This window comes from Elgaria multicarinata, chromosome 8, assembly GCF_023053635.1.
Source record: "Elgaria multicarinata webbii isolate HBS135686 ecotype San Diego chromosome 8, rElgMul1.1.pri, whole genome shotgun sequence".
NCBI classification, from domain to species: Eukaryota; Metazoa; Chordata; class Lepidosauria; order Squamata; family Anguidae; genus Elgaria; species Elgaria multicarinata.
The window spans coordinates 201,777-218,869 of record NC_086178.1 but is presented as its reverse complement, the minus strand read 5'-3'; the positions used below and the strand labels follow the sequence as shown (position 1 = coordinate 218,869).

Here is a 17,093-nt window from a genome sequence, read left to right as displayed (position 1 = left end):
CCGCTTGAGAACCTTGTTAGATAAGGAGTTTGGTATATCAATTTTGTAAAATATAAATGATATATATATATATATATATATATATATATATATATATATAGGCTGCAGATTCCAAGCAAGGGGGGGAAAGAGAAAACCGTATATATATTTTCCCATGATAGTCAAATGGGACACATGAAACTTCAGGTTTCAAAATCTCGACTCCAGTTCAGTACCCGAATCAAAGTGGACAAACTCTGAATCACCAAATCGGGGTCGGAGTGTATGTCTGTTCAAACACATCGCAGACCTTAGTTGACCTAAAAAAACCATTTGATCAGGTATTCTAAGGTCTGGACTGGAATGTGCCTGGAGAATTTGTTTGGGGTTGTCTGTTAGTTTTGACCATCATATCTGAGAGGATCTTGTGGAAATGGAAATAGTCCCTAGATAATGAAATGATGGAAGACTTAAGAGATTAGGATTCCATAATCTACAGCTGCCTTGTTCAAGGGAGTTAAATGCACAATTCCGATCAAGTGGACTGAAAACGAAGTGGTGCCCCACCTCCAGGGGCCTCCTCTGGTGTGCTGCTTACAGCTGAGTAAGTATGTGCCTTTGGCTAGGGCCCGTGGGCCAGTCATGACGAGTGTGTCCGTCCCTCCGGCCGTCCTTTGTCCTCATAATGCCAGAAGTCTGTGGGGGTGGGCGAGACGTGCTTAAACTGCCCACTGATACCGCTGCTCCACAGCTGACACAGATGCAGGGTTTCCGCTTAGAATGGCTATGGACCCTTCCCTCCCACGCCCTGTGGCCAAGCCATGTTGCCGCCCGGTCCAGGTGACAGGATCTGCTGTCTCTCCGAAGAAGGCTGCATGGCATCAGTGCCGTCGGCCACACCAGTTGGAAGGAGCCTTGGGTGGCCAGCAGTCCTGGCCAGGGGCCAAGCTTGTCTTTTACCCGCAGCTGACCCTGGGGCCGGGCCTTCGGCCACTCCAGGGCTGGTGAAAGAGGTTCTTCCGTAGCACACCAGTTATTTTGTTCTGCTTCTATCTTTTATATGTTGCTGACGTTTTAAGCTTTGAGGATTTGATGGTTTAATTTTTCTATGTATACATCATTGTTATCTTATGGTTTCTCCCTTTGAGAGCTTGTTTTCACACTGAAAAGTGGTCAGGAAAAGTGGGGGGGGCTCCCAGGCAGGGCCCTCCCCCCACCCCTGTTCTAGTTCCCTGCAAGCACCCGGGAAGCTGAAAAAGACGGGAGGTGGGATGCCGGCTTTTAAATCAAGGCCAATGGCTGAATTCCTGAGGAGGTGCTGACACCCGGAGCAAACCTAGGGCGGAGGCTTCCTGGACAGAAGGTGCAATTCTGAGCCTGGGGGCGAGGGGGATCCTGACCCACAAGCATCCCCTTGTAGGGGATGGGCTCATTCAGTCCTCTCCCTCCCCTGCGTCCCCCCTCCAGGTGAACAGCGTTTGCTTAGAAGAAGTGACGCACGAAGAAGCAGTGACGGCCTTGAAAAACACCTCCGATTTTGTTTACCTGAAAGTTGCAAAGCCCACCAGCATGTTCATGAACGACAGCTACGCCCCTCCCGACATCACCAACTGTGAGTTTAACTTGTGTTGACTGTTTTGCTTATGGGGCACTTCCTAAGAAAGAATTAACCAACAATGTTTTTGGTTTATTTAAAATCCACCAGAACGCTTGTTTCTTGCCCTTCCATTTTTATCACAAAGAACATTTTCACACTGTGAAACTATGACTAAAAGGTAACAAGAGAGGGGGGGAGAAAGAGAACTGCACCTGGACTACCAAGCCAGAGAGCAGCAAGTGGATGAGGGAGACCAGGAGCTGGGGATGGGAAGTTAGGGGGCAGGCCGGGGAGGGGGCAGGCCGGTTCCTAGGGGCCCCTCCCCTTCCGCCCAGAGTCGCGGGGCCTCGGAACAAGCCACTCCCCTTCTGCCCAAGGGCTGCACCTGCCGGGTCGGCCCAGGCCCACAACTCTCAGCGGGTGGGGCAGGTCGCGGGAGCCCAAGCAGCCTGGCAGCAGCCTTCGTGCTGTGCTCGGCCTGCTCTTTGCCACTGAAAGCGCCCCAAGGACTGAGGCTCTTCCTGGGTGTGGGGGGGGGCTCTCCCCCCCATCCTTCTCCTCCTCCTCCTCGGTGTTTCGGGGTGCGGCAGACACTTTTGTGGACTCTGGTGCCTCTGATTAAGCGACCTCTAAGCCACAAGGGTTTAAGACAGAACAAGGGTGTTCATAACGGAATAACAGGCTGAAGTTAAAGGAAGCCAGATTCCAGCTGGACATCAGGAAAAACTCCCTGACTGTTAGAGCAGCACGACAATGGAACCAGTGACCTAGGGAGGTTGTGGGCTCTCCCACACTAGAGGCCTTCAAGAGGCAGCTGGACAACCCTCTGTCAGGGATGCTTTAGGGTGGATTCCTGCATTGAGCAGGGGGTTGGACTTGATGGCCTTGTAGGCCCCTTCCAACTCTGCTATTCCATGATTCTGTGAAGATGACACAGTGCCAGCCCCTCCACACACACCCTTTGGGCTCCTCCAGGTCCTTTGCAAGCATGTGCAGATTTGCTTGCCCACTAAGCGCAATCTCCAAGACAAGGAGATTGATAAAGCGGCCGCTACGGCAGAGGATACATAGCAGATAAGCGAATCTCCACACGTGCGCACTTGTGAACGACAAGAAGAAGAAGAGAGGCCTTCAAGAGGCAGCTGGACAACCATCTGTCAGGGATGCTTTAGGGTGGATTCCTGCATTGAGCAGGGGGTTGGACTCGATGGCCTTGTAGGCCCCTCCAACTCTGCTATTCTATGATTCTATGATCTTTAAGGTACGACAGAATTCTACCACCGCCGCCACCCCCCTCCCCTGCTCCACTGGTACGTGGAAACAATTTGGTTTTACAAGAATATTGGATTTTCTTAGGAATAGCAAAGTGATGCTGTAGAATTAGATTTTAATTGAAAAGGGAGGAGGAGGTGGACCTTTATTTTGTCAGGACTTCCAAATATCAGGACATCTCGTTTTAAATCCTGAAAGGCTGTTTGGCATAAAGAGAATTTAAACTGGGAAGACATAGGGTGGTATCCAATGTTAGTCTTCTGTAGAGTAGACCGGTTGAAATAAATGGGACACGTTAGCTGTGTAACATAAATCTCATTCATTTTTATGGGTCTACTCTATGTAGAGTTAGCATTGGACACTACCCAGCGTCAGCAGCTGCAGCAGCAGCATCCTACTGTTCAGCCAAAAAGGCTTCCAGAGCAGCTTCCAGGGACCACCACCAGCAAATCAGTCCTGCCCTCAGGCCTGCAGTCTAAAAGACATGACTCACAAGGAAATCAGCATGGGAAGGGAAGATGAGAAAAGCCAGCTCAGCCCCCGTTTCTTAGAGGTAGAAATTATGGCATCTTAAAAGCCACTTCTACTTCCCATGTGCTGTCTGTAAAGCCTACTTAAGGTCAAGATCAAGGGAACCGATTCAAATGACCTGGGAGATCTGCCGAGGTCCTTTTGCTTCCTAATCCATGGAACGTTTTTGTTGTGTTACATAAAGGAGGGTGCAGGCAGTAACTATCAAGAGTTAGCAACGTCATTGTAAGAGCAAGACCAGAGCCCCACGCAAATGAGAATCTCCAGATGGTGCAGTAATTGAAGAAGACAGGCTAAAAGGCATTTGGCCAACACCGTGGATGGCAAAATCCACTCGCTGGATTAGTTTCAGGACGGGGTAGAGAAGAGATGCCGCTGGGGGGGGGGGGGCGGTCTCCTTGGTCAGGGGGGAATCAAGCGCCAGGGGTGGGGCGGGGGGAGGCCTCTTTGCCCCCAAATGTTCCTTTGAAATGGGTTTTGTTCTGAAGTTTCAGTATTCTCAGTGTGTGACTTAACTATTTTCAAATGTGTGATAAAAATGTTAAATGTATTTTCAGAAAACGTGCTAAACTTCCGTTTGCATAATGCAGCCGGTGCTTAGCCAGAGCATGGTGCTCCTGGTGAAGGACTGCCGGGGGTGGGGGTGGTGGCACATGCACGGCACAGGAGGCCCTGAACTGATTGCGAGGGACCGGGGTGGGGTGTGTGTGGAGGAGCCGGCTTTCTCTCCGGCCGGGGGGGGGGGGGGGGCGCCCAGGCACTTGTGAACAGCTTGAAATGGCTGGAGGGCTCGGGGTGCAGCAGCCCCTGTGAAGTGGTGGGCAGACAGTGGTGTTTCAGTGGAAACTATGTCAGCAGGGTTCTCCTGATGTGCCAATGAGCCCTGGGTGCTGCTGTCGGCCTCAGACCGGCATCAGGTCTTTGCGCAGAGCTCACCGTTTGCGCATCTGTCTCCTTCCCAGCTTATTCTCAGCCTGTTGACAACCACATCAGCCCGTCCACCTACCTGGGACAGTCTCTGCCGCCGGCATCACCAGGGAGGTATTCCCCCATTCCCAAGGGGATGCTGGGAGACGACGAGATCACCAGGTAGGCAGCGGCTGCTGGAGCTCTGCACGGGACTTCATTGGAGAGGGCCTGGGGGGGCAGGAGGGGCAGCCTCAGGGGGCTTCAGGGCAGGGGGGCAGCCTCGGGGGCTTCAGGGTGGGGGGGGGCAGCCCCGGGGGGCTTCAGTTGTAGGAGGGAAGATTCCGGCTGAGCAGTCGGAGGAACTCCCCAGCACTCAGGGCAGGCTGACAGTGGCGCCCGTGGCCTCGGCTGCTGGCAGGCTCTTCCTCACCGTCTGGTCTGGTCCCCCCTCCCCCCGCCCTTTTTCTCTAAGCTCAGCAATCCCAGGCGTTTGCATCGAAACCACTGGGGACACGTGTTGGGGCTGCGGCTGGCTGGCTGGCTGGCTGGCTGGCTGGCTTGGGCGTGTGTGTGGTGGTGGTGGGGCGCTGTTGGCGGGTGCGGGGAGTCGAAGGTCATTGCGCTTGGCCGGCCTCTCTTGGAAGCAAGGCTGTTCTGCAAAGCAGGGGGTGCCGTAGTTCAGGGGGGGCAGGGGGGGTTGCATCTGCATCTGGCCGCTTCTGCAAAAGGCAGGTCGTTTCACCTTGTGGTGTGTGGAGGGGCGGGGGGGGCGTCGTCACATGCAGCTGGCCCCTGACTCAGCCCCTGAGGAGGCAAGAAAACCACTCTTGGGGGTGGGGGGCTGAGGGTGGGCATGGCCTCTGGCTGGCCCACGCCTAGGAACCTGCCGCCGGGTTTACTGGCAAGGCTGTTGGGGTCTTAATTAGTTTGCCCCTTTGCATTCTGTTACAGTTAAGTTCCTGACCCAAAAAATAGTGTTCAAAATCCTGCCTGCTAAATGTTTAAATCTGTATTCTCTCCTTTTTGGCATTTTATTTTCACTGGTAATTTTTTTACATTTCCTCTTTTTCGTTATGTATTAAAAAGGGGCATTTTCCTGCTGAAATCTTCATTCACATGCACACATTTAATCTAAAATTGGATTGATTGAGATGTCTTCCATTGAGTTGCAGACGTATTTGTCGTTGCTGCTCCATTGTTTGGCTTTGTGCAGGGTTAGGGTTCACAGCCAGGGCTGTCTCTGCCTTTTAGGGAGCCGCGGAAGCTGGTGCTCCATCGAGGATCCACGGGGCTGGGCTTCAACATCGTAGGAGGGGAAGACGGAGAAGGGATCTTTGTCTCGTTCATCCTTGCAGGGGGGCCGGCAGACCTCAGCGGCGAGCTCAGGAAAGGAGACCGTATCATCTCGGTGAGGCGGGCGGCTGGACGGGGAACAGCGAGGGGGCTCCTGCCTCGTAGCCTGCTTGGATTCTGCCCCTTAGAACGTGGCCGGCCCGGCCGTGGCCCTGCCGCATGCAAAACGGGGCTCTGGCCAGAGCCATCGGGAGGGACGCTGGGTCCTGCCGGCGTCTTGGGCTGAGACCCCTTGGAAGGTTCTGCTTCCCGCTGGCGATCGTCCCGAGAGCCCCGTGGAGGCTGGAAGGAGGCGTTTAGGTCCCAGAGACCCCAGTGTGCCATTCCGTGAAATGCAGCCCTCATGCTCCTCAATGTGCTGTGTTCACCTTGGCCTTGTAGGTGAACGGTGTAGACCTCAAAGCTGCCACCCACGAAGAAGCCGCTGCCGCCTTGAAGAACGCCGGCCAAGCCGTCGCAATTGTGGCTCAGTACCGTCCGGAAGGTAAGCGCGTGGTGGAACTGATCCGCCTGCCTCATGGGGCTCCGCTGCTTGAATCAGTGGCAGGGGAGAGAAGGGAGACCGGGTGGCGGCAGGTGGCGATGCTTCAACCCCCAGGAGCATCACCATAGCCAGGCCACGCTCCCACGCTTGGACGGCGACGGCGCTGTCGCTGAGTCTTTCAGAATTGGGGTTCCTGGAGAGAACGCCACCCCTCCCCTCCCCTCCCCTCCCCTCCCCTGGTTGGAATGGGAAGTCGGGAATTACGACCGTTGCTCAGAACAGGCCAGGGCACATCCAACCCCCGTTCCCCGATGGCGTTCCGTTCTCCAAATTCATTGTGGGGGGTGGGCAGAGGGAATGTTGCGGGAGCGTGAACACCGTGGGCCGCAGCCTCCACAGGCCCCTTCTGAGCCCCCCTTCCGTGGCCTCCTTTCGAACGGCTCTAGGCTGAAGGCCACTGTCCAAGCCCATGGGGCGCCTGGGGCTTTTGGGGGGCGGGAGGCCGCCGTGTTCAGTCCTGTGTAAAGCAGCGGGCAGGAGGGAAAGGCTGCCTTCCTTTCGAGCAGAAGAAGCCTGTGGGGGAGGCCGCCCAGCCTTCCCCTGCCACTCCTTGCTGCTGAGCGCCCTCACGCCAAGGATGCCCCTCCCCAGCCCCACGCCCTTCGGGGGCCTTTGCAGATTGGGGAGTGGGGGAGAGGCCTTTTTTTCTCTGCCCTGAATTATGATTGCCGAAGGGGCAGGGGGCTCCCACATAGCCAAGCTTTAGCCTTGTTTTCAAATACCGGTTCTCTCGGGCGGAAGGCGGAGGAACGTATGTGTGCTTGACCGATGGAAAGCTCAGGCCCCGATCCGGCGATGTTCCTCCCTTCTGGCACTTCCAGGCCCCGGAGGGTGCAAGTCCTCCCAGGCCTTCCGCTTCTGCCAGGCCTTCCGGTGGGGCCGTGTCGGGGTTCTGAGCCCTGCCGCTGAGAGGAGAGGAGAGGAAGAGGCCTGCTGGGGAATCCACGCAGCATTTATGTAGCAAATAAGCATCTCTTTGCACCTGAAGGGAGTGGGAATGCTGGGGGCTTTTCTGCTAAGCTTCGTTAGCCATCGCCGCCGCCGCCTCCCTTTCCCCCACACTAGGAAGAACAGGCCTCATCCTGGCACCCAGTGCCATCCAGGCACACTCTGGCACCGCCGGCAGCTGGTGGGCTACAACTGCCTTCCCCAACCGAGTCCCCACTGGATCTCCTGGACTGCATCACCCACTGGCTCTGCTGGCTGGGGCTGATAGGCGTTGAAGTCCTAAACATCTGGGAGGCACCAGGTTTGGGGAGGCCAGCATCGGAGGTGGGACAGGTGTCGGTAGCACCTTTCCTGCACGCGACGCTGAGCCAGACAGGCAGGAATGGTGCCGGGGTGGACATGGCAGCTGAAGCCAGCCTGGAGAGGAGGTAGACCCATGGGTGGCCGGGCCACGGCTGGCTCCCCACAGTGCCACGGCCGTCACACCCGCCTGGCAGCCATTTCCAGAGACTGGGCAGGGGGGAGGACAGAACGCCTGGTGAGGAGTGGGGTGCAGAGGCCCCCCTCTCCCTCCCCTGCCCAGTCGCTTCCTGTCTCGCCACCCGGAGGGCTGTCACCTTTGCTCTTGGTTTTCCTCACCTGCCGTCGCCTAAAAGAGCCCCCCATGCCCCCATGTGAGAAACCCCCCCCGGGCCTCTTTGTGTGCTGGTTCTTCGTCGTGGTCTCTGTGCATTGCGCACCTGGGCTCGTTTCGGGCAGACGCTCTAGCGGAGGCGCCTTTTGGCGGGAACACTCCCCCGCCAGCCCAGGGCGTGTGTCCCAGCCGGTTCCCACCTTTCCCCTCAGTTCCTTTGCGGCCGCCATCACCGGTGCCTCGTAGGGAAAGCGCTCGTTGAGTTTTTCCGATTTGGGTGCTTGCTTCGTTGTTATTCTTTGCATTTTCCTCCGTGTTTTTTCGCCTTTGCTCTGTTCTGCATTTAAGAAATAATCATCGTTCGTCCGGCTGTATTTTTCATCATCTTTCCCTGTTGCGCCTGGGACTAGATTGATCGTCCCTGGGAGACGCGTTTCTCCTCCAGTGGAACGGGATTTTTTCCTATCTGTTCCTGCTGCTATCCAGAATGGCTGCCAAAACCAGAGAGGACGGGACCAGCTGCATTCTAGTCACTCCTCCGTGGCTGAGGCAAGCCTGGTTTGCACCGCTTTTACAGATAACCCCGGGAGAAATGTACCTCCTTCCGCTGCTTCCATCCTTCACTTCTTGCGACCAAGGTCGGGTCCGACATCCAGATCTGCTCACTGTGAATCTCACGGCATGGAGAATTTAGGGTCGACAGTGTCAGGTTCGACAGCAACAGCCTTGACCCACAACTCACCCTATAGATGATACTCCGACGACCCCGACTACGGCATCGACAGTCTCTCTGCTTCTCGGTGTGAGACACCGCAGCTAGGAAATGCGCCACGGGATGGTCATGTGCTCTGAAATGGGCAGCTTTCTCTAGATTTGCTACAACAAATTCCTTTTCTGCTGATTCCTGCTCAATTGCTAGTATTTTAGTCTTTTTGCATCACCTATACGAGAACGGAGTCAAGTATTCGTCCGTCGGAGTTTTATCTTGCAGCACTGGCAACGTGCCGAGGGCCCATTTCAAGGGCAGTCTTTATTCTCGCAGCCTCTTTCATGGCTTGAAAAATTTGGTGCCTCCAGGACGACCGAGAATGCCTGAATGGAGCCTATCGGTGGTCCCTCAAACGCTGTCGACCGAACCCTTCAAGCCGATGGTGACGGTGGACGTCCGTTCAAGCTATGCGGAAGGTAGCCCTTTCAATGGCTATAACCTCTGCAGCAGGGGAGCCATGCACACTTCGTTTGGAACCACCTTTTACAGTTGTTCACAAGGACACGGTCGTATTTCGACCAGATACCACTTTTCTCCCTAAAGTTGTGTCAGATTTTCATATCAGCTGACCGATTACGTTACCTTCTTTCTTCCCATCTCCTTCTACGGACCTAGACAGGAGGTTACATACATTAGATGTTCACCAAGCCCTAGATTTTTATAAGGAGAGGACTCGGACTTTTTGGTCGACACACAGCGCCTCTTTATTTGTTCTGGAGGACAGAAGAGGAAGGGTCTCCAGGGGTCTACTCAGAGACTAGCTGCTTGGGTGGTGCAAACAATTAAGTTAGCCTAATTGGAATGACCTGCTCAACTTAGAGCTCGTTTGACAGGAGGCATGGTGACTTTAGCTGCTTCTGGCAGAGGCGTTCGTTCCACTGCAAGGCAGCAACATGGTCCAAACCTCTGACCTTTGTCAAGCACTACAACGTTGATGTCTGGTCCCGGACGGACTGCTCGTTCGGTAGAGCAGTGCTTTCACCTGTTTCGCAGTGATGCCTCTCCACCTCCAGTACGTGACTTGGCTTGGTAACCGTCCATATGTGTGTGATGCACAGAGACCACAACGAAGAAGAAAGACAGGGTTGCTTACGTACCTGTGACTGTGGCTCTTCGAGTGGTCATCTGTGCAGTCACACAACCCCACCACCACCACCACCACCACCAAATCCCCGCTTTGGTGTCTGTGTCGCTTTTGGTGTTGAGACCGAGGTGGAGCTCCCCTTCAGTCATGAGGCTCTTCTGTTGGCGGTCTCAGGGAACTGAGGGGAAAGGCGGGAACCTGCTGGCACATGCGCACTGAGATGCCAAAATAACCCTCAGCTGTGGAGTCTTCCCGAAACGAGGCTCTGTGTGGGCACAGAGCCCATGTGTGGGGATGCACAGGTGACCATGTGGAGAACCACAGTGACAGGTAAGCAACCTGTTCTTTCTCCGGCTGCTGGCCGGGCGTGAGCTGGACAAGGGAGGCTTTTGGCCTCCTGGGCTGTTGGCTGTGGGGAGGCTTTTCCCTTTCTTAGAAGCAGCCGTGCGCCTCTGTCCCTGCGTGGCTGCCACGGAACGGTGGCTGCCTGTGGGCACCCGAAGAACAGCCCTCCCTCCCTCCTCCTCCGGAGGCTTGGTGTGTGGCTTCGCTGCAGGCCTTTTAACTGGCTTGCTCAGATGTTTCCGTCCTGTCCAGCCTCTGGAGGTGAGTTCCCCGGGCAGCGCAGGGATCCAGCTGCAAAGGGCAAGGCTGAACGGCGCTGTGCAGTGGGCACACACACACACACACACTTTTAAATGCTTTCGTTTTACGTTTTATGAGCTTTTCAACATTGATGGTGCTTTTGCCATTTCATACTTGAGGAAATTTGTTTTTTTATTTATTTATTTATTTATTTATTTAAAACATTTATATCCGCCCTATATCAATAAGATCTCAGAGCGACGTACAGATAAAAGCATACAGTATAAAACAGTAAATATACACAGCTAAAAACAAATTAAACCATAAACCAAGTTAAAACAATATATAATTTAAAAGCAGTAAAACTATTAAAACAGTTAAAACCATGTGCCAGTTTGGTGAATTCAACCATTAAAAGCTTTTTAAAAAGCCGTGTGGACATTTTGAAGGAGCCCAAGTGCTGGATGAATGCCAGAGGAGGGGACTTCATACTGGTCACAGAATGTTGGCTGTTGATAGCATCTGTCACGAAGCCTTCTGAACGGGAACATGTGGCAGCGGCAGCAGTAGAAGCGTTTGCTAGATGGGTCCTCTGGCCACTGACTCGGTTTGAACTGGCGCTGCCTCCCCCCCCCCCCCTTTCCTTTATTTTTTGGCAGAATACAGCCGCTTTGAAGCCAAGATACATGACTTGCGAGAGCAGATGATGAACAGCAGCATCAGTTCAGGATCTGGGTCTTTGCGGATGAGCCAGAAGCGGTCTCTCTACGTCAGGTGAGGCCACTTTCTAGCCCTTGAGTTGTTCTCCCAGAGAGGGAGTTCGGGGCTGGTTGCTCTTGGGTCACACGTGGCGCAGGAGGGTGGCTGCGTGTGAGGCTGGGCGGCCCTCCCCATCCTGAGAGCAGAGGAAGCCAGATCCCGTGGCAGCTCATCCTTGGCTGCAAACGCTTCCCCAAATATACGGACTTCTCTAAGATCCAGCTGGAGGCAGCTAGACAACCCTCTGTCAGGGATGCTTTAGGGTGGATTCCTGCATTGAGCAGGGGGTTGGACTCGATGGCCTTGTAGGCCCCTTCCAGCTCTGCTATTCTATGGTTCTATTATCTCCTCTTGTGGGAGCCTCTGGAGGAGGAGGAAGAGGCAGCAGCCTTGCAGGCCGCTCTGCTGCCTTTTTGATGTGGCGCGCCAGTAGTCTGGCCCTATTCCGGTTCAGGCGGAGCCTGTGTCCCTCTTGCTCATCTCAAAATGTTTCCAGGGCAGCCCTGAGCCCTTCCTCCCATCCCACCATCTCACCCTTGCATCGAGAGCCCTCAGCTTCACCTGTCTGCTTGGCCCTGTGTGGGGAACAGGTATGCATTTGAGAGAAAGCTGCCTTGGAGGTCCCGGCTTTCAGTCTAAATTTGGCTTCCAGGACCCCACAACAACATTTGTCCATACCGTTGGTGCCGCCATGCACCACAACTGCACCCCAGAACTATTTACAAAGCTCACTTGATGGCGTGTGATATCCACCACAGTTTTCCGTGTCGCCCATCACAGGGGAGCTGTATAGGTCTAATGGTTGAATCGCCCACTACTGCCAGCCCCCCTCTCCCCTCTCCTGCATAGCAAACCCTCGGCATGTGGGGATATGCGTTTGTCTTCCAAGGAATGGGTCCGTTCTAAAGGGCCATTTCCCTCTTCTTCAGAATGACGCCTTCTTTCTGTGGGACTCTCCTTCTCTGACAGTAGAGGAGCTGTTGCCCGGGGACTGTGATGCCGCTGTCACGCCCCCAAAGGGCTTGTTCAGCAACCTCTCGGCTTGTCCAGGTCGGCCGCCTTGGCTTCCAGGGAACAGAGCTGTTCCTTGAGGGCCGGGAGCTCATTACGCTAAGCAGGACACCCACGACTCCTGTCCAGCAGGAAGATAGTTGTGTGCCTGACAGTTCCCCCGTCCCTGCTGGCTTCCTACCTCCGTAGCTGTTGCTTTTATGATTGTTGGGTTTGCTTACCTGAAAAGTGAAGTTATTTACTAGGAGAAGCTGGGGTAGAGTCTACCGCTTTCACCTCCGCGTCCTGTTACTAAGCCCAGGGAAGGGCCTCGTCTTTTCAGCTTGGACCGAGATACTTCGTCACTGGGCTTTTCTCCCACTTGGTGAGCGGAGCTCCCTCACAGGCCGCCTGCTTTATAACCCTGACCAGGGAGGGCCTGGCTTGACTGCTGCTCTGCAGTAGCTTCCGGTGCCTGGAGAACTCGGTCAGTTTACCTCCCTGGGAAGGGAAGTTCTTGTTAGATGAGAGGACAGTGGGTAGAGGGTGAAGGAGGGGGCGTGGCTTGAATTCGCCTGGGAAAGGGCTCAGCAGAGGACCTTGCCTCGGCTCCGCTGGGAATGCAAAGCACTGAGTCAGTATGAGCTGGGTTCACGGTGCACTTTCTAGACTCACACTCTGCTTTTTAAAACTAAAGGAAAAGCTGAGCTCTTATTTTGGGCTGAGGTCTGCACCTAAAGTTGAGTTTATGAGCTCCACTGAAAGACCTAAAAGCTGAGCCTAAACTGAAGCTAAGCCCACATTTTTGGTTTCCAAGCAGACCTTTCCACTCTAGCTAGGTTTGCGAAGCAGCAGGAGAGATGCTTTGCGCGTCTGATTCCCCTCCTCTTCTGCCGAATAGGGACGAGGCGCGCAAGGACCTGTCCTGCGTGTGACGGCTGCAGGACAGATGGTTGCGCCCCTCCCCAATATCGGCGGATGGATTTCTCCTTCGCCCCCTCCCTGCAATCAATTTGGGGATTGGCTCAAGGGGATGGAAGGCAGCTCTTCCATCCCCTCAAGCCGATCTCCAGATGGATCACGGGGTGGGAAAGGGGGCGCCCCACCCAGGGACAGTATATGCCCATCCCGGGAAGCGCGTGGGGAGCCCCCGAACGGCATGATCAGTGGCTCCCCGAGCATTTCCCAGGACAGGATTATTTCCCATGCCCATAGAGGCGCGCTGAGCCAGAGCGGCAGGGGTTTCTGCTGCTCTTGGTCCAACTCTGTAAACACAGGAAATCGTCCACAGAGCCCGCCACACAACAGGATAGGCAGTGGTTGTGCAGATAAACAACTCTGCAAACCGTTGGTTATCTCTTTCCCGTCAGATGACACGTTAGTCAACAGGGGACTATTTAAGCAATGGTTGCTTAAAAGTCCACCATTGAGTAATGTGTTGTCTGAACTGAGCCTTTGAGTGATTCTGCAGCCAACTGTGGATCCATCTAAGAGTTGCTCCATCTAGCCCACTTTTAGCTAGTTTGCTGATTATTATTATTATTATTATTATTATTATTATTATTATTATTTATTTATATAGCACCATCAGTGTACATAGTGCTGTATAGAGTAAAACAGTAAATAGCAAGACCCTGCCGCATAGGTTTACATTCTAATAAAATCATAATAAAACAATAAGGAGGGAAAGAGAATGCAAACAGGCACAGGGTTGTCAAAAGCTGTGCTGAAGTCAAGATATCGTATGTCCACAGTATCTCCACCATCCTCAAGGGAGGTTCCCTGATCAAAAAATGAGGTCAGATTAGTCTGGCAGGATTTATTTATTTATTTATTTATTTATTTATTTATTACATTTCTATACTGCCCAATAGCCGGAGCTCTCTAGGCAGTTCACAAAAATTAAAATCATTCAAAGTATAAAACAACAGTATGAAACCATAATATAAAATACAATATAAAAGCTCAACCAGATAAAAACAGCAATGCAAAATTTCAAATGTAAAACATCAAGTTAAAATTTATTTATAGACTGTTAAAATTCTGGGAGAATAAAAAGGTCTTCACCTGGCGTCTAAAAGCACATAATGTAGGTGCCAAGCGAACCTCCTTAGGGAGCTCATTCCACAGCCAGGGTGCCACAGCAGAGAAGGCCCTCCTCCTGGTAGCCACCTGCCTCACCTCCTTTGGCAGGGGCTCGCGGAGAAGGACCCCTGAGGATGACCTTAGGGTCCGGGCAGGTACATATGGGAGGAGGCGTTCCTTCAGACAGCCTGGCCCCAAGCTGTTTAGGGCTTTAAATGTTAATACCAGCACTTTGAATCGGGCCTGGACCTGGACTGGCAGCCAATGAAGCTGGAAAAGGACTGGCGTGATGTGGTCTCGTCGGCCAGTCCCTGTTAGTAACCATGCTGCCCTGTTTTGTACCAGTTGAAGTTTCCGGACCGTTTTCAAAGGCAGCCCCGCGTATAACGCATTGCAGTAATCCAAACGTTATCAGAGCATGGATATCTGTAGCTAGGCTATCTCTGTCCAGATAAGGGCGCAGTTGGTATTTCAGCCTTAGCTGATAAAAGGTGCTCTTTGCCACTGAGTTCACGTGTGCCTCAAGTGACAGTTCTGGATCCAAGAGCACCCCCAAACTACGGACCCGATCCTTCAGGGGGAGTGCAACCCCGTCCAGGACAGAGCAAACATCAGTGTTCTTGACAAATCCATGTTGGCTTCTAGTAACCACTGCATTGTTTTCAAGGTGTGACTTCTTTATAATCTGCTCCCAACATTTTCATAGAATCATAGAATCATACTGTTACTTTCTACTGTTAGTTTTTCCCTACCCTGTGCCTGCTTACCCTACCCTGTACCTGTTTGCATTCTCTTCCCCTCCTTATTGTTTTACTATGATTTCATTAGATTGTAAGCCTATGCGGCAGGGTCTTGCTATTTACTGTTTTACTCTGTACAGCACCATGTACATTGATGGTGCTATATAAATAAATAAATAAATAAATAAATAATAATAATAATAATAATAATAATAATAATCATAGAGTAGTAGAGTTGGAAGTGGCCTAAAAGGCCATCGAGTCCAATTCCCAGGGATTGATGTCAAATATAGATCTACGCACTAATTTTACACCCTCTTTCCAAACTCTGGTTTAGTCTAGGTACCCGGTTGAGATTTTCTGCAACCACTGAGATTTTCTGACTTCTCTGTTGGAGCAGGCTGCAAGAACTCTTTTTAAGTTTCTGTAGGAATTTCTCCCTGAAAATGTTGCTCCAGAAGGGAAGTTTTTCTAACGGATTTTCCTCCTTGGAATCAGCTCTCATTGCTGCACCCTTGTTCTGGCTTCAGCTGATGATTTATGAGCTTAAATAATGACCTGACTAAATTCAATAAACAACGGGCAGCAGCCGCTTTCACCTCGCGCGGTGCTTCCCCTGACGCTTCGGTGCTGGGGCTTCTCCCTCCCCCCACCCACCCACTTGGGGGGCTTCTGTTCTCTTGCTGGGGAGCCCAGCGGAGCTCGCAGAAGGGCAGCGGCCGGAGCCATTGGAGGCTGTGGCTCTGGTTGGTGTTACTTGAGCCGCCACGTGTTCCCTTTGCCCAGTAAAACAAAGAGTTTGTTGACTCCTTTGCCCGGTTAACGGAGCGTTCGGAGGCGGACGTCCCTCTGAGGCGCCCTGCAGCGATGGCGAGCTCTTGCCTGCCGGCCTCTGGCTTCCAGCTACTTGAGGCATAAGCGCAGCAAAGCAAGGACACCGCCTCTGTGCATGGTGACGCTTATCCTGCTGGCACTGATAAGGGTGCAAATCAGCAAGTGCGTTTCTTTTCCGTAGGGCTGAAACTGATTGTGCGTTTTTCATTGCCCCACCGATATCCACGACTCCAATTATTTTCCTTTGCTGTGTTTCGCTGTAGCCCAGTCTAGTATCAAAGCCTGCTTAGGCGTTCTTTGAACTGCTGTTTGTGCTGTCTGGAAGCTGACATGAGCTTATGCTTTGCGACTTTGCCTTGAGTGGATCATGGAAGTTCTTTGCAAAGCCGCAGAGGCAGAAGGGGCACCTTGACCCACATCATTCTGCCGCAGGTTTTCTCCCCGCAGCCCTTTCAGAGTCTGCAATTGTAATCACTTTACAAATCAAAATGACTTCTTAACTAAGGCCAGACATTGAGAAAACTACTTCTGGCACTTCCTGTCTGAGCTTCCGTTTACAAATTAGCACTAAATTAATCAACAGCTTGGCTGGTTGAGTGTGTAAGAGGAGCTGCATGCGGCGGTGGGGGAAAAGGGACTTCTTTACTCAGCGGTGAATTTCTGTTCTCCTCGAGTGAAGGAGGCCAGCTGGCCTGGGGAGGGCTCTACCTCAGGGGCCGGGAAGGCCGGCTCCGCCTTGTTGTTGCCGGAGGAGGTGGGGCCTCCCCGAGGCCGTGAGTTGGCTCTTCCACGCCACTGTGTCCCGTCGGAAGCAACCGGTCCTTGTCGGCTCCTGGCTGGACACCTCAGATGACGTCTGGGCTCTAGAAGCAACGCTGGCAAGGCCTGCCTAGCCTGTGAGTCACCCGGAAGGAGGCCAGCCCCATTGGCCACCTTCACTCAAGGAGAACAGAGATTCACCGGTGAGTACCGACTTTCCGTTTCGCCCCTCAAGTGCAAGAAGCCGGCTAGCTGGGGGATATAGAAGAGCAGCATGTCCCCAGGTGGGCAAAAGGCACCCTCTGCAGAGGCAGATGGATCAACCTTGTAGCGGTGGGTGAATGTACGCACTGGGCAGCCTGGCAGGTGGAACTTGGCTGCCCGCCTAACATCCAGGGTGCGCCACCCCCTTTCCTGAGGGCCGGCCAGCTGTGGGCAGAAGGAATTGTGAATTGTCCGCTCCTGAGTTCTATGGGATTCTGTGTTAAACTTGGGGTTGAAGGCGGGATCTGGAAAGAGAATTGATTTGTCCTTATGAAAAACAGAAAGCTCCTTTTCCGAGGAAAGTCCTTGTAGGCCCCTTCCAACTCTACTATTCTATGATTAATTCAGAAACTCTCCTTGCTGAGGTGGTGGCTGCCAGGAAAATGGTTTTGAGGGTCAGCACCCAAGGGTGGCCGCCACTCGTGGTTCAGAGGAGGGCTCCTGGTTAGTGCTTTCA

At 53.2% G+C, this 17,093-nt stretch overlaps 1 protein-coding gene across 12 annotated transcripts in view; it reads left to right on the top strand.

Annotated features, from left to right (window-relative positions):
* The window catches only part of DLG1 (discs large MAGUK scaffold protein 1), a 147,705-nt gene that overhangs the window by 95,385 nt on the left and 35,227 nt on the right, over positions 1-17,093 (top strand). For all 12 annotated transcript variants that reach the window (XM_063131689.1, XM_063131686.1, XM_063131692.1 and 9 more), the window contains 5 exons: positions 1,447-1,591; positions 4,342-4,468; positions 5,540-5,696; positions 6,023-6,125; positions 10,865-10,979. In XM_063131689.1, coding sequence (XP_062987759.1) covers positions 1,447-1,591; positions 4,342-4,468; positions 5,540-5,696; positions 6,023-6,125; positions 10,865-10,979 — 647 coding nt within the window. The remainder of the gene's footprint in view (positions 1-1,446; positions 1,592-4,341; positions 4,469-5,539; positions 5,697-6,022; positions 6,126-10,864; positions 10,980-17,093) is intronic.